Source organism: Solanum tuberosum, unplaced genomic scaffold, assembly GCF_000226075.1.
Source record: "Solanum tuberosum cultivar DM 1-3 516 R44 unplaced genomic scaffold, SolTub_3.0 scf00346, whole genome shotgun sequence".
Classification (NCBI taxonomy): Eukaryota; Viridiplantae; Streptophyta; class Magnoliopsida; order Solanales; family Solanaceae; genus Solanum; species Solanum tuberosum.
In genome coordinates this window covers 82,241-105,766 of record NW_006239265.1, presented here as the reverse complement: position 1 = coordinate 105,766, position 23,526 = coordinate 82,241, and the positions used below count along the sequence as shown (strand labels likewise).

At 33.5% G+C, this 23,526-nt stretch overlaps 2 protein-coding genes and 4 non-coding genes across 6 annotated transcripts; 4 read left to right on the top strand and 2 right to left on the bottom strand.

Annotated features, from left to right (window-relative positions):
- Positions 1-5,567: 5,567 nt before the first annotated feature.
- TRNAN-GUU (transfer RNA asparagine (anticodon GUU)) lies at positions 5,568-5,641 on the top strand. The gene has a single exon. It is a non-coding gene; the product is annotated as a tRNA-Asn (tRNA).
- Positions 5,642-6,716: 1,075 nt separating this feature from the next.
- On the top strand, positions 6,717-6,788 carry TRNAW-CCA (transfer RNA tryptophan (anticodon CCA)). Its single transcript has one exon. It is a non-coding gene; the product is annotated as a tRNA-Trp (tRNA).
- A 340-nt stretch (positions 6,789-7,128) lies between these two features.
- TRNAW-CCA (transfer RNA tryptophan (anticodon CCA)) lies at positions 7,129-7,200 on the top strand. Its single transcript has one exon. It is a non-coding gene; the product is annotated as a tRNA-Trp (tRNA).
- Positions 7,201-9,132: 1,932 nt separating this feature from the next.
- On the bottom strand, positions 9,133-9,204 carry TRNAW-CCA (transfer RNA tryptophan (anticodon CCA)). Its single transcript has one exon. It is a non-coding gene; the product is annotated as a tRNA-Trp (tRNA).
- A 1,131-nt stretch (positions 9,205-10,335) lies between these two features.
- Positions 10,336-12,551, top strand: LOC102599550 (expansin-like B1). The gene is made up of 4 exons (XM_006361098.2): positions 10,336-10,497; positions 11,173-11,282; positions 11,717-12,031; positions 12,174-12,551. The coding sequence occupies exons 1-4, from the start codon at positions 10,377-10,379 to the stop codon at positions 12,372-12,374; spliced, it is 747 nt and encodes a 248-aa protein (XP_006361160.2). The 5' UTR covers positions 10,336-10,376; the 3' UTR covers positions 12,375-12,551.
- A 338-nt stretch (positions 12,552-12,889) lies between these two features.
- Positions 12,890-21,702, bottom strand: LOC102599225 (uncharacterized). The gene is made up of 3 exons (XM_006361097.2): positions 21,522-21,702; positions 21,330-21,399; positions 12,890-16,417 (listed from the first exon to the last, which is right to left on the bottom strand). The coding sequence occupies exon 3, from the start codon at positions 16,368-16,370 to the stop codon at positions 13,176-13,178; it is 3,195 nt and encodes a 1,064-aa protein (XP_006361159.1). The 5' UTR covers positions 16,371-16,417; positions 21,330-21,399; positions 21,522-21,702; the 3' UTR covers positions 12,890-13,175.
- Between the last annotated feature and the right edge of the window lie 1,824 nt (positions 21,703-23,526).

Sequence of the window (23,526 nt, the reverse complement as noted above, 5' to 3'; positions counted from 1 at the left end):
GATGATCCTATCATGCTACAACTAAAAACATTCCCTGTTTTCTCTCTTTTATGACCTTCCGTTTCATCACCACATTATAATTATATCTAAGAATGCAAGCACCAAATGCAGAAGAATTGAGAAACTAATTACCGATCAGACCGTCAAACCGAACAGACAAACGGAGAAGAAGCTGAGTATACAGCAGCTCAGAAGTGAGCTTCAGAGGAGTGTATGTGTATATATACACACAGAGTCATACTTGTACATGAAGTTTCTGAAGGTGCTAAGCAACAGACAAATCGAGTTAAAGAGAGGTCAAATTTCAGAAATTGGGGGGAAAATAAAAGTTGTAGGGCGAGTGAGTACACGCGTTTCTTAGGAGCGTGGAATAAAGGAAACTTAACACTAGAAGAAAAGAATATTTTATGGGTCAACGTTTTAATTTGTTTGACTATTTTTAGTTTGATTCATTTAGAAAAAGAATGATATTTTGTTTTTTTTTACAATTCATTAATTTCAATATTCCTTGGTTACTTCGTTTTAATTTGTTTGACCATTTTCTGTTTTAATTTTAGCTTTTTTTTACAATTCATTAATTTCAATATTTCCTTGGTTACTCCGTTTTAATTTGTTTGACCATTTTCTGTTTTAATTTTGTTTAAAGAAGAATGCTTTTTTGTTTTTTTTGTTTTATAAATTCATTAATTTAAATTTTATTTATGACATATTTAAGATTAGAAAATTAAATAGTATTTTAATATCTTCAATTTAAAATCATAAAATTTAAATATATTTTTTATTTTCTACAAAAAAATCAACACAAGAAGTAAATACACTTGACTATGCTAGGAAAAGAAAACGTATTTTTGCATTTAATATAACTTAAATCATCAAGATTGTGTTAATCTATTAGGATAGGTAGGTGGTGATATGCAGGTAAATAATACTCTCTATGTCCCACTTTATATGATTTAGTCTAAAAAAAATGATGAGTTTCTATATTAAATAATAATTTATCTTTAAAATGTCTATTTTACCTTTAATGAAATGATTTATAATCACACAAATATCTATCACTTATTTTAGAGCAAGATTTTAAAAAAATTTCACCCCAAAAGCTAGCTCAAAGGGAGGAGGATTGCCCAAGTGTGAAAGTACATGTGGGAGGATTGCCCAAGCCTTATAAGGAGTCCATCCATCTCATTAACCACCGATGTGGAACTTTTGTCATTCTTTAACACCCCACCTCACTCCCAGTGCTTAGCATCTGGTGCGTAGGCAATTTTGATTTTGGGGGCCCCAACATCGGGTGAGACGGGCCCTGCTCTGATACCATGTTAAATTAGGTCTTAGGCCTAACTCACACCCCAAAAGCTAGCTCAAAGGGAGGAGGATTGCCCAAGTGTGAAAGTACATGTGGGAGGATTGCCCAAGCCTTATAAGGAGTCCACCCATCTCATTAACCACCGATGTGGGACTTTTGTCATTCTTTAACAGTTATTGTGTATTCATAAATCTTATATAATTTTTTGTTGTAGGAAATTTTGTTTCATGGAATTAATCCATAATTCAAAGAAGTTTCAACACATAACGTAAATATTATTTTGTGAGTGTAAATTTCATAAATGTTCACATAATTATAACTTATTTTCATTAAAGTCGTAATTAACTTATATTGCATGTTCTTCGAAATTAGAGTCTAGTAGTATTTGAACTATGTGAAAAGGAAGTGGAACCACAGAGTAAACAATTTTTTTATCAAATTTTCATTTAGTACCACTATTAACATCAATTAGTGTCTCCAATTATCCGTTTTATATGTCCCACGTAGTAATAATTTAGATTAGATATATTACTTTTAACTTATAAATTCCTTTAAACGTCACGTATGTGTTACATAAGCTCTATAATTTCTTTTTTGCCATTTGAAAAGTGTTGATCATATCATTAGACATATATTTGTTTCTTTTAAGACAAATTAAGAATTTCTTAGACATATTAATGGTATTGCCTTAATGCTTCTAAATTCGTTAATATTGAAACATCTGCCATGAAGATCACTCAATGTAACCAACTTATAACGTGATCCTATAATTCCTTTAAACGGTCATATTACATAAGCTCTATAATACTTTCTTTGGCACTTGAAAGTGTTGATAGAATCTTTAGATACTTGTACGTTGTCTCTAAAACAAATTAAGAATTTCTTAGACATATTAATGGTGTTGTCTTAATGCAATTCCGAACTCGTTAATGTTGAAGCCTATGTCACGAAGGTCACTCCATTATTTTTTCTTTGACACTTGAAAAGTGTTGACAATATCATTAGATACGTGTACGTTGTCTCTAAGATAAATTAAGAATTTCTTAGACATGCTAATGGTATTGTCTTAATGCTTCTGAACTCGTTAATGTTGAAACATCTACCACCTTACTTGAACTATAATTCCTTTTAAACGGTCATGTTTTATAAGCTCGATCTATAATTTTTTTCTTTGGCACTTGAAAAATGTTGACAATATGATCATTAGATACATGTACGTTGTCTCTAAGACATTAAGAATTTAATTCTTAGACATATTATTGGAATTATCATAATGCTTCAAAACTCGTTAATGTTAAAACATCTATCATGGAGATCTCAACATAAGTATATAACCAACTTACTTGAGCTAATTGGCCTTTGTATTGTATCATCTTGAATCTAGATTCGCTATCCTTTTTCTTTTCCTACCCCTAAAAGTAGTTACCTTTAAGTACTCTTTTTCCTTTTAAGTAATTAATTCACTACGTAATTAGAAATATAAGGTGTCCGAAAGATTTTTTAGAAATAGTTTTTTGTAAAGTTCTTCGAATTTTTTTTTTAAAAATTAAATCTGTTTGAATTTTGTTCAGCTTCAGAAAAATGGAATCAAAAATACAAAATTGGGAAAAATGTCTGAAATATAACCGAACTTTGATCGAAATTGTTGTAACGATACCAAACTTTGGAAAGGACCTTTTACCCCGCACTATTTAATAGTGTATTTTAAAAAATATATATGTGCCCACGTGGACATCATAAATATTGCATAATTATAAATAGTAACGTGTCCATGTGGGCACATATATACCTTTAAAATACACTATTAAATACTGCAGGGGGTAAAAGATCCTTTTCAAAGTTTGGTATCGTTACAACAATTTCGATCAAAGTTCAAATATATTTCTGACCCTTTTCCCTACAAAATTAATAACAAACACACATAGAAAGAAAAAGTTTGTTCAACCAAAAAAGAGGAATGATAGGAAAGTTCTAAGAATGATAAGGACATATTTATTATTCAAACTATGATTATATTAACTGAATCTTTAACTTTAAATTCTAACTCATGTCACGTGTCTATCGGTCAAATAAAAAATTGAGGAAATGAAGATAATGAAAAAGGAGCTCTATCCGCGACATAAATTAGGCATCATACTAACTTGAAGCCAAAAAAATAAAAGTATTTTTCTTAATACTTTTATTTTACTTGGGAATAAAAACTTTTCCCTATAAATATTGGTCTTCTTCCCCCAAAAATTGTAAGAAACTCATTTTGAGTATATTTTGTAATATAAAGTGTTCCATATTTCATTGAGTTAGCACTGAAAAATACTTTGCATGAACCTTTTCTTTGGAGTGATAAATTGCTAGGTATTCTCTTAAAATGGGATTAGAGTTTAATTTCAAACTCTTTTTTTGTACACTAATTGTTATAGTAATTTGCTCTCATCCGCTAGCATGTGGACATAGATTATATTGAAGAACAACGTTGAATTTGTCTCTTTTTTTAAATTTTTTTTTCTTAACTATCATTATTGTAATCTTTAATTTGTCATGGCTAAATTCCGCACTAACCAAGTTTGCAACCCTAACAATTTTTACTATTCGAATACAAAAAAATAGTATCTAACTCCTTAAATGACTAGTCAATACTCTATTCATTTAACTGGTAGACACTTATTGAATAAACAACATTATCCGACTACTTCATGGATATGATAAGAGAATAAAAATCGTTACAAAATCAATAAAATGACTAGTTTGTGGCTCACGTATATATGAAAGTTGTTACTTCTATTTATTTTCTGAAAATCAGAATCAATATTCTTATACCTATATTTCAATCATATCAACAATATAATTCGTGAATATTTTTTTAAAGTGTCTCTATTGGCCTTTACTCTGTGAATGCTCTCAACGTCGAAACAATTTGAACAAAAGTCTCCCAATAAAGTGTTTTTCTTTCATTTATATTTCTTGAGTTTCTTTAATTTTCCTTTTTCTAATTTTTTTCAATAAGTAAACTAAAAAATATGATAATAATTCGTGATAATAACACCATTTTTATGTCAGAAGTCTATACTAAAAAGAAAGACGTCAAGGTTCAACGTTTAAATTCAACTACACAATTGAATTATTATACTTCTTAGTGAGTACTATTACTTTGTATTATATATATAAATAATTGCCATTTACTTAACTTCATTATTCATCATGATTTAGTTTAGTTCTTCAAATTGCTGGTGCTGGAAGACTCATAAGAGAATAACAACATTCATTCAATTGTATATGACACTGTTTTTTTATTATTAAATAATTAGTATATTAAGAAAAAAATGACATGTTCTAAATTTAGTTTTCTCATTTTTTTTTATTAGTAACATTTTTTAATAGTCACAACATGCATGTTATGATACATCTAAAATCATAAACTAAATTTCAAAAAAATTGTAACTATATTAATTCATATACCAAACATTAGATATGACATATATTTACGACCACAAGTTCAAAAAAATCTTCGTTTCTAAAAAAATAATATTGCAATCTTTATTCTTTGTAACGTCGCCGGAGCCTATGATGGAAGTTGGAACCAAAATGTTCCTCTGATTACCCTTTGTACGTTTTCACATGTGAATTATCTTTTCATCTTTGCAGTATCTTTTGACTCTAAGGTCTTAGCCATTAATATTGTAGGAAAATATTGGAAAAACTATAATGTATAAATTATAATCGTTTATTAAGATAATAATAATAGAAAAATATATATTTTTTATATAATTTATATAAAATACACATTTTGATACAAAACAAGAGTATATTCTTTTATACATTCAACAAGCAATATAATTACTTTGACCGACCTTCTAAATATGCTACTTGCCCTGAACAATCGGGTGGACAAAACAATAGAGGTTTTGATAGAATATTGGCGATCGCTTCAAAATAAACTAATTTTAAAAGATTGGCGAACTGACTATAATTGGTCATGGTATATATCTTAGTGTATTGTGAAGGGATTTCATGCTTTTAGATAGAATGTTTTGGCACAAAATTCAATTTGAAAAGCGCAACATGACAATTAAAAGTGGACGGAGGGAGGAAGAGAGTAATATTTTTAAAACTTTTTTCTTGATTTCTTGATCCCAACATTGTTTGGATTTGAGGTCTAGATAATTGATCTTAAGGAGCAATAATAAGTTGGTACTGACAAAGCTCCACTACATTTTCTCCTAATTTGTTGGATTGATTTTAAATAATAGTTCCATTCATCAGCAAAGCTGGAATAGCTCAGTTGGTTAGAGCGTGTGGCTGTTAACCACAAGGTCGGAGGTTCAACCCCTCCTTCTAGCGAAGTTTTTTAACATTTTATGTGGGAGAGGTAACGGGGTTATTTTAGTAGTCATTGTTTGTTGTCTAACATTTAAATAATCATTTTTGTGGTTAAGTTAGCCTGATCATTTAAATGATGTGTTTTTATTTGGGTTATATTATTCATGCAATTCTGCTTCAATAGCATTTCTTTTGAATCGAGGTTTATTGTTGTTGTATAACATCTAAATGATCATTTCTGTGGTTAAGTTAGTCTGGTCATTTAAATGATGTGTATTTAGCTGTTGTTTCAAATTGATGAGAATGTACAACGGGAGATCATAAATCATTGAGGCACCAAACATTATCCTATTTAAAGATGTAAATTCTCCTTTATTATTGACTTGACAACATACAACAACCAAAACACCACCTTAATCCAAGTTACTTGGGGTCAAACTATATGCATTCTCGCAATCCATTTCCCCTCATATGAATCTGTATCATCCCAATATTCAATAATTTGGGTTCTCTAACATTAGATGTTATATACATTTTTTTATTGATATACAAACTTAACAACTCTGGACCAAACTTAAGCTTACCAACATGACTTGATAGATACTTAAATTGACTAGACTTTAGTAGGTAGTGCTAGCTAGGCAATCTGAAGTCCTTGTGTTGTTTCTCAGATATTCTTTCTTCCCTTTTAGTCTCGTCCTTTTCCAATATTTGAGATTGTCAGCATTATGTGGTATGTCACAATCACTAAAGTGCATATTGATTCTTGATGTGTCATAGTTGACATGGTATAGAAGCAACTTTTTTCTACCTATAGATTAGTGTAAGATGTTGTTTGAATGAGAACGTATTGGCAGGGGATGGAATATATGGTTTCAAATGTTTGATTGAGGCAAGATGGCATATCCTAAATGGACATTGTTATCGATCTTATCGTATAATGATTATTAAATATAACAAAAAGTGTTTCTACAGGATGGAATATATGGTTTCAAATGTTTGATTGAGGCAAGATGGCATATCCTAAATGGACATTGTTATCGATCTTATCTTATAATGATTATTAAATATAAAAAAAAGTATTTCTATAACATCCGGATCCGTGGCGCAATGGTAGCGCGTCTGACTCCAGATCAGAAGGTTGCGTGTTCGATTCACGTCGGGTTCAATTCCCCCGAAATTTCATATCCGGTCCTTTTATTTTTCAATCTTTTTCCTTTTGTCTTTTGTTCTGTCCCAGAGGAAAATAAAAAAACAATATATTACAGTTCTGTTATTATTTCAACCACTGACAAAGGAGAAAAACAATAATATATTTTTTTACTTAAAAGTTAGTCAAATTTATTTTTGAGTTACTTTTAGCTTTTGTGAACGTTTGATAAAGTTAAAAATATCTTAAGAGTGTTCCCAATGCAACTCAGATCCGCAGTATATCCTAAATGGACATTGTTATCGATCTTATCTTATAATGATTATTAAATATAAAAAAAAGTATTTCTATAACATCCGGATCCGTGGCGCAATGGTAGCGCGTCTGACTCCAGATCAGAAGGTTGCGTGTTCGATTCACGTCGGGTTCAATTCCCCGAAATTCATATCCGGTCCTTTTTTTGTTCAATCTTTTTCCTTTCGTCTTTTGTTCTGTCCGAGAGGAAAAAAAAACAATATATTACAGTTCTGTTATTATTTCGACCACAGACAAAAGGAGAAAAACAATAATATATTTTTTTACTTAAAAGTTAGTCAAATTTATTTTTGAGTTACTTTTAACTTTTGTGAACGTTTGATAAAGTTAAAAATAACTTAAAATAAGTTTAAAATAAAATGACTTAAAAAAAGTTTAAAATAGGTACTCTCCTACTTTTCATTTTTTTTAACTTAAAAGCTACTTTAGTTTAGGGATGGCAATGGGGCGGAGCGGGTTGAGCTTAACCCGTAAAAAAATTTTCCCGCCTCGTATAATAACTTTTTTCATTTTCAAACCACCCACCCCGCCCTGCATAAATTTTTGATTAATTTTCTTTTTTAATTAAGTTTGATACTAAAAATAAAATTTATAAAATTAAATTCATTTTCTCATTAAGTTGTAGTAATTTAATAGATAATGACTTAAAATTTTATTTTTTAAAGGTTAATTGGGAAGCATGTAAGAAATCGTATTAGTTTTGATTTAACCATTTTTATTTACTATCTTAAATATCATAGTGATTTTAAAGAAATTATCTTTGATAAATAATGCTCTATCACTCTTATAACAGGTAAAAAGTTAAAATTAAGTTTGAACCCGCATAAAATCCCATAGACCATCAACCCGCCCCGCCCTACATTAGTTTTTAAAAAATTTACTTCAACCTGCCCCACACAACCTTAAAATCGCTCCGCATCCGCCCCTACCCCGTTGTCATCCATACTTAAGTTTGACTTTTTAACAATTACTTTTTAAACATAAAAATAAAAAATTCACAAATAGCCACTAAAATAAACTTAATTAAGCTCCATAATTATAGTTTGCTAATTATGATTCGTAGCTACATGTTAGAGGGAGGAGATATGTGAGCGAGATTGGGAGAGGGAGGAGAGAGGCGAGAGAGTGGAGAGAAGCGAATTGTATTTGTATATATATCTATCAGATAATTGTATATATGTAACTGGTATACATATGTATCAATGATTGTATTTGTATATGTGCATAATTACAAATATATAATTAGTATGTATATGTATCAATAAATACAATTGCATTAACGAAATACAATTTGTATCAATGAATAAATTGTATATAACCATATCAATTTGTATTTGTATATGTATAATTTATTATCATCATTTGTATCAATGTTTGTATCAACGAATACATGTGTATTTGTATCACTAAAGAGATCTATCTAATCGACACATATAATTTATATTTGTATAACTGTTTGTTATCATTTGTATTTGTATAAATGACTATTAACATTAGTATTTGTATACTTTGTGTTTGTATAAGCGAGAAATACTGGACAGAAAGAAGCGAGAGAAAGATTGGCATTTGTATTTGTATAATTGATGATTGTTATCATTTGTATTTGTATAAATGACTGTTAACATCTGTATTTGTATAATTTGTGATTGTATAAGCGAAGCGAGAGAGATTAGACAGGAGAGGAGAAAGGCAAGAAAGATTTCACAAAGAGGAGGAGAAGGGAGAGAAAGATTGGTATTTATATTTGTATGATTGTTATCATTTGTATATATAAATGACTGTTAACATTTGTATTTGTATAATTTGTGATTGTATAAGCGAAGCGAGAGATTAGACAGGGACAAGAGAGAGGTGAGAAAGATTTCACAAAGAGGAGGAGAGAGGGGAGAGAGAGGAAAAAAGGAGATATGTAAATAAAGTTAAAAGTTAGTTCCGAATGATAATTAATACAAATTGTAGCTATGTTAAATAATTAACTAGTATTGCAGCGATGGAGAGAGGCACATAAAACTGTACAAAAAAGTGACCGGATATGAATTCGGGAGATTGAACCCGACGTGAATCGAACACGCAACCTTCTGATCTGGAGTCAGACGCGCTACCATTGCGCCACGGATCCGGTTGTGTTGTTTAACGTACAAATTTGTTTATTATAATATATTAGAGAGCAACCACACGGGAAAAACTCATGTAAGGTGATAGATAACACGATCCTCTTCTCTTTTTGTAAATCATTTAGCATGTCAAAATAATACATAACTAATAACAGAAATATTGAATAATACCAATTAATGGGATTAGTAACAAGCAATGAGATGAAACATTCTTTTATTTTTATATTTTTTGTGAATGTAAAAGGATAATCGTATAATATTTGGTTAAGCTTCTTGTTTGTATAAGATAGAACACAATTAAAACTGATCAAATCAACTTAAATATACTTTTTTTTATTTATCCAAGCAAAATGTTTGATGAATATCCAGAAGAAAATATTCTCATGAACTCGATAGTGTTAACGTGTATATTAAAAAAATCATTAATTTTATATAAATATTTAATTATAAATTTAGTTATTGTCGTATATTAACCTAATATTATCGTAGGAATACATAAACTTTAACTTATGATCTGCATATGTGAGTAGTATATACTATCTTAAGAGTGTTCCCAATGCAACTCAGACAGACGATAATTCGTCCTTTGTTTAGAGGTTCATGCAGAAGTAAGTTAATTTCTTTTTATGGTTCTCTAGATTACAACATGTTTAATTATAAGAGGTGACCAAATATATCTATACACATAATTGAAATCGAGGTTTTTATTGTTGAATATTCATGAGTACAAATAATACAATTGTGTTATTTCTTAGATTCTTCTCTCTTTGGATTTTTTTCGTAATTTGAGAGCTATTAGTAGCATGTTATCGAATGTAAGATGATTTGGACCTCCTTATATTTGATCATTAGGAATGTCAGACAATGACTTTTCTTTATATCTCTTGATGAAAAATCTGGAAGGAATAAACATCATATATTTTGGTTCTTTCCAGGTTTAATTATTAGGATGTTCAATGAATGATTAGTGTAATTGTGTGTCATCAAGTTAATTTTGTTACTAACTTTTCTTTCGTTTACATCTGGTTTCCACTATCCATAGTGGAAGTAGAAATGTGGCAGAAAACGTCGATATTACTATTTAGCGCACACCTATAAATTCATAGAAATTCTTCGTACAATATCACATTCACTACTTTTCTCATTGTAATATATATAATTCTATAACACAAAAAAAATGGTTTTTCTCAAAAACACTTTTCTTTTCATTGTTTTGCTCTTGCCTTCACTATGCTACAGCAATAATTATGTTTCAAGAGTTTCCTATTACAGCACCCCAGATGGCATGGGGACACCAAGTATGCTCTTTTTCACACCTTCCAAAATGTCAAATTTTATTTAAATTTATGTGTTTTTTTTTTAATTTTCTCCCGTGTCTGAAGCCTACATTAGATCCCGGCTAAAGTTGGATTGCACACTACAAAGCCAATTTGGAAGTGACGCTTCCAATAAGATTTTCTTCATACTCAGGACTCAAACTCGAAATTCCTGATTAAAAGTCATTTAAATTTATGTGTCATGATCTCCTAATTTTGTTACATATATAGTTCCCTGCTTTTAACTAAAAAGAATTAGATTACGTTGATCTCAAATTACATATATTAAGTTTTCATGTGACTTCTCACTCCTCCAAGCCAAAACTTTATTTCTAAATATTATCAACTTGATTAATATCATGACTACTTTCGAAACGACTCGTGTAACGTAAAATAAAATAAAAGTGTAGCTAAATTCATGAATATATACTTTTTTTTTTGTATACAATGGGTGTGCCAAGCCTGGGGCTGTACTAGTGCAATGCCTAAGCAACGCGCAAAGGCCGGATAGCAAGCTACCCTAACGGACATTCTCCTTAAAAAAATGAGTTAATATAGTGCGTTCTGATAGTTTACATATCAAATATTAAACTGATAAGAATATATGACATGTGTAATATCTAATTTTAACATTTAACTGCTTATAATTTAAATCAGGTGGAGCATGTGGCTACGGAGACTATGGCAAAGATGTGAATAGTGGCGATGTTTGCACAGCCTCCAAGCGCCTTTACAAAAATGGAGCTGCCTGTGGAACTTGCTACCAGGTATTCTAGATCCTTGTTTCCTTCATAATTTGCACCCAAAGAAAAAGTCATATGTCATCAAGTCAAATGCACTTGAATTTAACTTATATATATATATATTATAGAAGTGTAATTAATTTGTTTACACTAAATATATATTTGTAGGGTATGTGAACAAAGTTTCATATTGATAGCTGAAAAAATTGAAAAACTACATATAACTGTAGGATCTTTTAATGGTGTGGACCTTTTGAGGAAAACTGTGCAGACTTGACCCAAAATGGATAATATCACACCATGTTAAGACTTAAGAGTATCTTTTTTATTTAACCCAACATAACTTTTATAAAACTCAAAATAAAACAAATTATCTGATAGTGTAAAAACTCATTACACCTTTAATGAAAATTAGTTAAAGTAGTCAAAATACTGATTAACAAAAGTAAAATTTACAGGTAAGGTGCAAGGACAAGGATTTGTGCAGTGATGAGGGCACAAAAGTAGTTGTGACTGATAATGGAGAAGGGCATGGAACAGACTTCATTCTAAGCTCCCGTGGCTATGCTAAAATGGCAAAGCAGCCTAATATGGCTCAGCACTTGTTTGCTAAAGGAGTGGTTGAAGTAGAATATCGTAGAGTTTCTTGCAAATATGGTGGAGGAAATCTCATGGTTAAAGTCCAAGAACATAGCAAGCACCCTAACTACCTTGCTATTCTTGTTATGAACCAAGGTGGTGCCACTGACATTCTCTCTGTCGAAGTCTTCCAGGTTCGTCTAAAAATACCCGAAGAAGTTAAATGAATTCAACATCTACTGTAAACTAAAAATCCTGACGTCGCCTACTTTAAATATTTTGTGATGTTGGAAGCCTATCTTGGCAAACATGATTTACCACTATATGTTGATGCAGGAGGAAACAAAAGAATGGATATCAATGAGGAGAGCTTATGGAGCTATATTCGACCTATCGAACCCACCAAGTGGTGAACTTAAAGTGAGGTTCCTCACAAGTGCTGGTGCTGAAACCAAATGGGTGGAGTCTGATAAGGCTGTAATCCCTGCTGAATGGAAAGCTGGGATCACTATTGAGACAGATATTCAGCTCTCTTAATCAAAACTATTATATATCTATATCTACCTTCTAATGAATTACTATTGCTACACTGCTACTTCAGCTATCAGTTTACAGAATAAATTTTAGATTAGTTGCGTATTAGACATCACCTCGTGTACTTGGTTCTCCAATGTATTGATATAATAAACTTCTTCACTGCTGTTTGTTGAGTTATCATGGCTCTCTAGTAATTGTATACAACAGCAGCAACATACCAGTGTAATCACAAAGAGATCTGGAGAAGGTAGAGAGTACGCAAACCTTACCCCTACGAGGTTGTTTCCAATAGACCCTCCGTGTAAATAAAACATTTCAAAGCAGTTTGAAAAAGTGAACGAAAAATGAAAGCAGTAACAACTAAATGGAGAGCATAGATTGATTCAATAAGTATGGTGCTTGCCTTTGATATCTGCTTGAGTATACAGTCTTTCAATAAGACGACACATTTAGCAACACAAATTGTATGTCAACACAGGCAACAAGTAACCTAATAGAAATGCAAAATCATAGTCTTGATTAAGGAAGCTTATGAGCCTCCCTGAACAAACTTCTCTTTCCCTGCAAAATCAGTATGCACATTACCCACAGTGTAGCCGACTTTCCTTGCAATAGGGAAAGAAGAGATACATACAAACACTAATGCATCCAGATCCATGTATGAGAAGGGAAAACATACAGTACATATTAATCCGATCAAATGCAGACATAAAAGTAAGGAAGGCGAATAAATTGCAGTGAAAATTCTTACATCAAATGAGCAATTTTCCACCTCAACTTGAAAGAAAGCTATACAAACCCCTAGTACATCCTACCACTACACTCTGAAGATCCACAAAAGCATTTCTTCACCTTGATATTGCCCTTGGAGTCATGTACCTGATCCACGGAATAATTGTAATGATAACTGAGCTCCGCCAAAGGAGGAATGTTATCTGCTGCAAAAAGCATGATATGAGGCATTTTCTTATCTTCATGATCATAAAGAACGCTTTGTGCATACAAATTAGGTGAGCAACTATGATTGATAAATCTCCCGATATTTCCATACTGAGCTGCATCAATTGTATAACCCTCTTCTACTACCTCACTTAATTCTGCTTGCCTGGAAGAGTTCACAGAACAATCACTATAGTTCTGCCCAATATCAAAAAGGTACTCATCACTGCCAATTCTTTGTTCAGCTTCCTTGTCTTCAAGAAGTTCTCCTACATACTCACATATAAAGGTTCCTGAAGGAATAGATGTTAGAGCTCTCACACCCCAGCCCCTTGAATTTGTCTTAAAGATCTCAAGTGGAACTTTAATACCATGTTGGCTGACTCTATTGTAGCAAGAAGGGGGACATTTACAATGAGGACCACATTCATATACCAGAGGCTTCACTTCAACAATAGCCCCATTACGGTTGTATGGGATCTCGCCTCCATTTTTAACTGCACATGAGCACTTCTTGGAATCAGAACATCTCCCAACACAATCACAACCTTTAAAAGGACAAGGCTGGAACCAGTCAGGATATATAATCTTCTTGATGTAATTGAATGGTGGAGGTTTCTCACCATCAATTGTATTCACAGCACTTATCGCGAATGTCTCCTTTCCATCTGTAATGTCGTGGACACAAACACCATGGCGCACTTTGGACTTTTTCGATGACTTTACTTCTTTCCAAGCAAGCTCTGGTTGCCCAGGAACTCTCACCAACTTAAACATAAAAACCATCTTACCCTTTGTCCCTTGTTCTGTCCAATAATTCTCAACAGTGTACAACCCATCATAAACATATGTTGTCACCAACTTACCTTTACCATCCACAGAGTCGGAGGTCTTGGTCTCCTTAGAGCCACGAATCACCCGAACAGGATTCTTTACTGATATACTATTCTTCAAAGCTAAATTACCTCTTTCCAGTTTCTGATCCTCAGGGGTTTTGGACTTACCCACCACATTTCCACCTTGCCCAGAATAAATCAACACATCAGCATCTTCCAGACCGTCATCATAGACCCCTGAAGAAACAATACTAATCGCGATCAGCATACCTCCTTGCTTCATGTAATCTATACCAGCTTGATACAGGCGATGAACCCCCACAATAGCAAGTTCCACCCTGTATTGGAACTCATCCCCTACTTCAACTCCGGGAACTTCTCCCAGTATGTGCTGACCTGTGTTAACTTCTTTTCCTTTTTCTTTGATGATTTTTGCTGCATGAAGATCAATTCTGTTTGGCCCCTGCTTCGATTTTGCTTCTTCAGGTTTTGACTTTGATTCTTCACCTTGCAAAAGCTTTCTACAGATACCTTGAAACAGACGAAGAGTCTCTCTAACTTTAGTACGGGAATCACCATGACTGGAACTGTTTGGACCAAAAGGTGGTAGGGTCACATCAAAATCACATTGTCCTCGTCGAACGGGAGAATCTTCATGTACAGCTTCTCTATTCAAACTGCAAGCTCCATCATTGCTGGTAGCCCACAAACCAGATCCTTCGTCATTGAACACAACTAATGCACTTGAAAGTCCATCAGTAGCTTCACCAACAGTAGCTAATTTTTTCTTACCTCTAGGATTATTTTTTCTGGTAACAGCTTTGGCCTTCTTGCGCCCAGACAAATCATCCTTCTCAACTTGGTTTCCACAATCTAAACTAGTTCGCTCTCCCTGCATCCATGGACAGTATGGCTTGGCCATCAGACCTTGCACAATTGGCTTAACTATTTCATGCCCAGAACCAAGAGCATTGACTGCAGTCTTTGTCAAATGACTTTCGACCTGTGAGACAACAATTTCATTTCCACTCACAGGGTCGTCCAAACTCTTTTGCTTCCCTTGTTTCCGTGCACAATATGGCTTAGCACCTTTTGTAATCGGCTTTTCATTTCCAGAACCAAGAGCACTACTTGCAGTAGTTAACTTTTCCCTTTCGTTCTCTGAATAAACCAGTGTCTCCTTCCCTACAACTCCTGCATCACCCTCTTTTTTCATCATTATCTCAGGCATAACCACAGTTCTTTCCACCCGACTTCTTCCATCATAATCACATTGGACGCCTTCCTGTTCTTCAGTCCGGACCATTGTGATTTGTTCCAACTGCCTATCTTTTGGACTAGAAACGTCCCTCTCTTTCAGAGAATCAGCATCCTCACTTCCAATCAACTTCTCTGGCAATGCCCCAGTGTCTGTAACATCTCTCAATGTCTCAATTACTTCATTATTTGTAGCTGCCTTTCCGAACCCAGCCACATCCTTGCTTTCTTCAGTAACACCAAAACATTTCTGCACAGTTGGCTTAGGAGCATTTGTTCCACAAAATGGAGGGAAGTCTCGAACAGCAGATACTCTTCTTTTGCGGTACTTATTCTTTGGCGAGGAGGTATGTTCCATAACACTGATTAGCTGTGGTGGAGAGAACATTTTGACTTCACCAACAGGTGTCTTGTGCCCACCACCAACATTTTCAACCAAAGGTACACCCTGCTCATCAACTTCCTTCACTGAAGTGTCATACTGAATGTCTTCCGTTCCCTTGGAAAGCTCCATCTCACTAGTTTTGAGATCTTTTGGCAACTCAACTCCTATCGATTTTTCATCACTTATTTTTTCTCCCACCCCATTTGCTATTGCACTCATGTTTGTCGCTACCACTTCCCCTGCTAACCTATCCACTTTTTCTTGATCTTTCAAGTTAATTAGACAGTTCACACCCTCAACAGACTGTGATTTGATCTCAATGTTAGTCTCTTTAACACCATCGACCAATATAACGTTAGCCATGTCTTCAATTTTGGTGGACACTACAGCATTTTGCTCATGATTCAAATCAACTTTCGGAGAAGTTCTACCACACCCTGGAGGAAAATCTCGCACTGCTGAGACTTTTCGAGTTTTATATTTTGGCATAATGCCCAAATATGAGGAGTGGCAACCATTTTCCAACTGCCGCTTCTTCACGCTCTTATTGGATAACCCATCATTTGACACTGATGCCATCTTTGACCAACTAAGGAGAAATCCTCTTGGCCGTCAGAATCCTGAAACTGAAAAGACGACATTTGCTTTAGCAGAGATAAATCACGAAGGAGATGAAACACTTTCAAACATATCTATTTCCCCTTTGGCCTAAAAGATCAGTATTTAGTACGACAGAAATCATTCCGCAAAAGAAGTCATTTTCTAGTGTTTGCAACAGCAACAATTAGGCGTCAATCCCAAGCAACTAGGCTATATGAATCATCACCATCCATATTGTTCAATTTATGTCCATCTCAGTCCAGTATTATGAAAATTTAATCATTAGCACTAGAGGTTGTCTACAATTTCTACTAGAGTATAAATCTCTAACAAGACTAAAACTCCTAGCAAATATTGGAACTAAAGTAAATGTACTGACATGACCAAAATATAATCTCATCTAAATCTTTTTTTTCACCTAAAGTAAGCTTCTAACATGACCAAAACTTTATCTCAACTAATTTGGGGGGAGGGGCTGACATGGTTAAAAGTCTCAGCTAATTGATCACATATACAAATCTGTCTTCCATTGTGCCATTTATTTGCTAGATCCGCATGGATTTCAAGAGATTGTAGGTCTTGCGAGACAACTTCTACGTGATTTTAGATCTACCTTCTCTTCCATTATCCTTTACTCATCATGGCAATATACCTATGAATCGGTGCATCTAGAGGTTGATGTAGGCCATGACCAAACCATATCAAGTTACCTTCTCTCATTTTATACTCTGTTTGTGCTACTTGCACATTCTGTTGAATGTGGTCATTTTCCATCTTGTCTAATGACTGCACATCCATCTTCACATTTGCATTTTTGCAAACATTCATCTCTTGGATGTGGTGCACTTTAAAGGCCCGCCCTTCATTCATTTTCTGATGTTTGGTCATTGGAAAATCTTTTCCAATGAAACATTTCCTATCAAAGAGGAATGACATCCTTCACATATCATTTTCCTTTACATCTATCCAAACTCTTACTTCATATCACTTGCTCCAAACAATTCCAACTAAAATATTGGAAAAGTTTATGCTTGTGTTTACAAGTGCTCATTATGTAAATAAGTTAACCACTCAAAAGATGTCACCTCCTTTAGCTATTACACATTAGCCTCAATGAGTCGTAACACTAATGCCTGTTTCAATTGATGTTGAAGTGTATAATTAAAGGAAGTGACATATTTTATGTGACTACTTAATGTACATTTAAGAACACATGCAAAAAAAAAAAAATCAAAAGTTTGAGCCAGAAGTGTAGTAGGACCAGTTTGTCATATGTTCAAGTATCTAAATAAAATTTGTTGGCAAGTTTAAGGGGGTTATTGATGTATTCATCTGGAAAAAAAATGTAACAAGATTGAGCAATAAGAACCTGGGAGTCAAGACTCTACGACAAGACTAAAAAAAGAACCAAGAACAAGTTGCAATAAATTCATATCCACAAACAGGTATTGGTGGAGGACTTAGGCAGGGTGACCCTCTATCGCCTTATGTATTTGTGTTATGCATGGAAAGATTGTTGAATATGATAATTGCAAGAAATATAGATAAGGATTGGATTGGTATTAATATTTCTAAGGATGGACCTAACATTACCCACTTTTTTTTTTGAGCAAGGTAAAGTTATATTCCTCAGCATACCTGGGTATGCTGTCAACCATCAAAAAAATTAGAGTGCAAGTAATCATAATTACAGAGAGCCTAAGAAGTCCACTAGCTGTTCTACCTCATCTATACCCTCTTCTTTACACCAAAGATATAAAGTATTAATGCAGTTTTCTTTTACTTTCTGCATTGGATTAGTAATATTCTCAAAACATTACCCACTTATTCTTCATTGATGACCTTATGTTTCTTATGGGGCCTCTGAGAAAGCATGTGATATAATCAAAGAGACAGTTCATGAATTTTGTGTTATGTCTACTCATTCCATTAATTTCTCTAAATCTAAATTATGGATGTGTTCGATATGAAAGAAAATGTTTTCCATGAAAGATGTTTTCTTGGAAAATGTTTTTAGGGAAATAAGAGGAATTCTTACTTATTTTCTTGTGTTCGGTCTGTAAGCAAAAAACATAATCTTGAAAACATTTATATAAGATCTAGACAAATACTGTGGTAGGTGGGGTTGGGGTGTGTGCGTGTGTAGTGGCGGTGGAGGCTACGAGAGTGTGGGTAAAGATGAGGTGTATTGGAGGGTGGGGAGGACACAATCGATGCGGAATGCCACTTGTGAAACTTGTTTTCTCTACTTTCTTTGAGAAAGAGTTTTTTTTTTTTTGAGAAAGTTGTTTTCTCTACTTTCACTAGCATTTCCTCATTTTCAAGGAACTTGTTTTCCTAGAGAAAATGATTTTAAAATTTTTGACCAACCGAACATGAAAAAATTGAAAATCCTTCATACCGAACACACCTTATGAAATTTTGCAATGCTTGTGAAATTTCTATTCGAAGTGGCAATGAACTCAAATGATCTGGTAACTAATGTGGATCAGGAGTAAGTACGTTCAAGATCAATCTATATCCAACTGGTTACCTAAGCAAATTGTATCCTATTTCTGGTACTATCAAAGCCAAGGATGTGTTGCTTGAGGGCGTCAAATGGAATTCGGGTCATAGAAAATTGGTCAATTTTTGGCTTGATTGGTGATGTGGTCATGGATATTTGTAACATGTGTAAATAAGTCCAGTTATTAGGACATATGCACCTATATGGCAGGTGAAAGCATACAAGTGGTCATATATATGGATTAGTCATTTTATTTCAATGAGGGTGACCGTCAAAGTTAATGTTGATGCCAACCAACTTGATATATCTGTTAAAAGTTAAAAGTCTCTGATGTGTTGTTAGATGGTGAATGGAATATCTCTTCTCTAGATTATTTCCTTAACCTATCTAACATAAACACCATTTCATCTCTCTTCATTTCTGACCATGTTATCTTTGCAAGTAAGGTAACTTGGATTGGAATAAGTTATGGAAAATTTACTATCACTTGAAGTGTTACACTTATATTCATTATGTGGCATATATGAAAAGAAATTTGATTGAAAAGAAATGTCTACCTAAAGATCTATGCAAACATATTAGAGATTACGGTGGGAAAATTGTTAAAGTATTTCCTCGACAAACTTGTATATCTAAAGAAATTAAACTGATCGCTTGGTCTCCTCCTTGTTTAGGAAAGACTAAATTGAATATTGACGGAAGTGTGAAGATCCACCAAAGTGGAGATGCTACTTTTGGAAGACTATGTATACATAATCGAGGAAAGTGAATATTGGGATATTCAGAAGTAAGACATGACCTATCTCAAACCTCACCACAGGACTATGGAGCATCAAACAAGGGCTACACTTAGCAAAGGCGATGGGATATAAAAAGTAAGAAGTGGAAACAAATTTCCCAATGAAGACGACATACAGAGTAATCCTCTGAAAGCTATTATTGAAGATTGCAAATATCTACCGAAAGTCAACAAGGCAATTATTATCCACATCAAGAGAGAAGTAAATTAGTGTACAGATTTTCTTGGCAAACCAAGGTCACAGACATGAAGCAAATTTGCTGATATGGGAAGATGAGCTCAAGCAAATGGAGTTCTTGCTCCTAGCAGATTTAAACAGTGTAGCTTTTGAAAAAAGAAAAACTGTGTAGCTTTTGAAAGACATAAGTCTCATTTGTTTGCACTTAATGGAGGTCTGAATCTGAATGAGTCAAACCATAGGCCATTAAGTGCATCTGAATGGCTCAAACCATAGGCCATTAAGTGCATTTGTTTACATTAAGATTTAAGCACTTATTTGGTTTGAATAGGTCTTAATCATTAAGATCTTGAACAAAGTATTAATATCATGAAGAGATATTTTTGTTTGAATAATTTTCACCATCACTCTATCCACAATCACCGGTCACAACACTAACCATCTTTGTCGTTACAACCACCACCACAATTATAGTCGTGAACCACCGGCCATCACAACCACGACTAGCAACCACCACCGGCCATCACAACCACGACTAGCAACCACCACCATTGCCGACTACTACTATAAGTCATTACCACACCTACAACCTCCATCATTATAATTACACTCATTGCCACCACCATCACGGCCACCTCCACCACCACTACCACCATGGTGATTAATCCTTATTACCAACCACCTCCACCATCGTCACCTTCCACCAACACATCATCAACCATCAAACATTCTTCCGCCACCACCATCAACACTACTAACTACTAACATCAATCAACTTCACCATCACAACCACCACCACCATTATCAACAACCACCATCACGTCAGTCACTACAACAATAATTACCTCTACCATCACGTCGGTCACTACAACACTAATTACCTCCACCATCACATCCGTCACTACAACACTAATAACCTCCACCATCACAATTATTACCACCATCATTACTAGTCATTAGCGCCAATACCACCACCACCACTACAAACCATCTCCACCGTCTTTAGAGAATATAAATATTGTTTCATTTTTAATCAAATAATGATTTCATTTTATTAATTTTTAATTATTATTTTTTAATATTTACTTACCTTTTATTTTTTATTAAATTGTAAATTTATTATGTTTATAAACAAATAAATTAGGCATATTCAAATGTTGAAAAACAAACAATCTTAATCACTAGTGTTCATATCTAAAAACAAAATCTTAATCATTCAAATATGCATAGATATGCATTCATATTCATATTCAGACATCTTAATCTTAATCAAAACAAATGTGGCCTACATTTCTACCCTTGCACCAAAAAAATATACAAGGGTAAAAAGGGAAATGAAAACAAAATCGATCATATCAAAAGAAATAAAACTACACTTAGTACACGATAAAAATTGCAGATAAAGGTTTGCATGCTAGAGATTTATAAAACAGGAAGTTCTGAAACAAATCATACCAATTTTAAGGATGAACTTCAAACTTGCCCTTCAGATAACTTTAGTTATAAAGTTAAAGTCCTAGTTATTCTGCCAAAAAAATAATCGGAAACTGATTATGATCTCAAATTGAAGAAAATTAAAAATTTCACATAAACATGCTAGATTCAATCATTGAATGAAAAAAAAAACAGAGGAAGAAGGAAGCTTACAGTAATGGATTTGTAGAGCCAGAAATGAAATTCAAATTTGAAGGGCTTCTGATTAACAATGAATTTGAAAGTGGGTTTGCATGGCGGAAGCAAGAAATTAGGGATAAATGGATGGAAATGGTCTGCTTACCTGGTCTCTGTAACGGTTTGGTCTTCTTAGTTTGTCTGGGCGAAAGACGGAGATATTGAGAATAAATAGGGGAACTTTATATTTGCAATTCAATCCTCCAGTTTTTGTTGTAATGTTCTTTCTTTTTGCAAAAAGGGCCAATTAAATTGCACTAAACACTCCTTCCTACATTGTAAAATTGTCAATATGGGTCGATCCAATCTAACCAAGAGCCTTGAATTTTGACAAATTGAGATTGGTTGGTTCGCTATCTGAACGAACCTTTAAAGGAAAAAAAATTCATAAGATATGATAATATTAGCTTTTGAAATTTGATGAGTTGAGATTGGTTGATTAACTATTTGGATGGATCTTTAAAGGAAAAAAATCATAAGACACGATGTTAGTGTTTGAAATTTGACCAGTTGAGATTGATTGGTTTGCTATTTGAATGGACCTTTAAAGGGAAAAGAATTATAAGACGCGGGAAATTAAAAAAAATTCCAAAATATAGTAGAGCTTTCTTTGAAAGCGTAGCATATACATTGGATGTGTGTGCCTATAATATTAATGTGTTTAACATTGAATGTTCCCACATTGTGGAGGTTGGAAAGGTAAGGTGTACGCATATCTATTTTTATCGTGTATGAAATAGAAAGGTTGTTTTTAATAGATCCTCAACTCAAAAAAAATATTTTCGAAAATAAACGGATTTGACAAATACAAAAGTAAAAATTATGATAAAATAATTATAAAAAGAGAAGTACTGACAACAAAAATCATAAGGGTAACCTAAGTAAACGAAATAATATTGTTATATAATTTGAAGAATAAGATAGTAATATAAAATAACCATTTGACTACATACTAATTTGCTACTAGATTCTTGACATACATACTTTCCTATATCTCTTAGGGTGAGCTGAAAATGGATTATGTCATGTCAAATCACCTAAATCCAATTCTTTTCCAGTCTATCTATATGTCTCCTTAGACTATCATTGTCAACCTATTGCATCTCCTCATTGGAGTATCTGTACTCTCCATCTTTACATACCTAAGCTATCTCAACCTCGTTCACATCTTGTTCACCATTGAGGTCGCTCCCACCTTACCCTGTTGAGCATTATTTCTAATTGTATCTCTCCTAGTGTGTCCAAATGTCCATCTATGCATTCTCATTTCCAACACTCATTTTTTGAAGTGTGAAATCTTGATTAGCCAACACTCTGCTTAATACAATATAGTTGGTCTACAGTCACTCTATTAAAAATTTATTTAAATCTCGGTGGTACTTATCACATAATACACCGAATGTGAGCTTCTATTTTATCCATCCCACTTCAATATAATGTGTGGCATCCCTATTGATTTTTTATTTCTTGAAATTATTGACCCAAAATACTTAAAGTTTCCTCTCATAGAAATGACCTATGTGCCAATTATTATTTCTGCATACGTCTTTAAACTTGCACTTTATTTATTTAGTCTTAGTCCAATTCAATCTAAAACATTTTAACTCTAGAATTTGTGTTCAAACCTTCAATCTATCGGTAACTCCATTTTACATATCTCCAATTAATATTGTACCATGTACAAGTAATATTGTCACGACCCGAGTTATCAAGTCATGATGGCACCTACTATAACCCACCAGCAGGTAAGCCAACCTGTAACCCGGAACAACAAGTAATGGGTCTGAGGGTAGAAATTAAACAAGAGTAGGAAAATAACAACATAAACAGGCGGAAGCAACCCAAAACATATATACAAATAAAGATCCCTCCCAGAACCTGGAAGTCACCAATACAGAGCTACTACAAAATGAGTACAAGTCCCAAAACTGGACAACAGAGACTGGACTGTCTCGAAAGGAAAAAGACAAGTCTATATATA

Coding starts and splice junctions, on each gene's coding strand:
- LOC102599550 (XM_006361098.2), top strand. CDS start 10,377: ATGGTTTTTCTCAAAAACACTTTTCTTTTCATTGTTTTGCTCTTGCCT. Junction 10,498..11,172: donor AGATGGCATGGGGACACCAA/GTATGCTCTTTT, acceptor AATTTAAATCAG/GTGGAGCATGTGGCTACGGA. Junction 11,283..11,716: donor CCTGTGGAACTTGCTACCAG/GTATTCTAGATC, acceptor TAAAATTTACAG/GTAAGGTGCAAGGACAAGGA.
- LOC102599225 (XM_006361097.2), bottom strand. CDS start 16,370: ATGGCATCAGTGTCAAATGATGGGTTATCCAATAAGAGCGTGAAGAAG.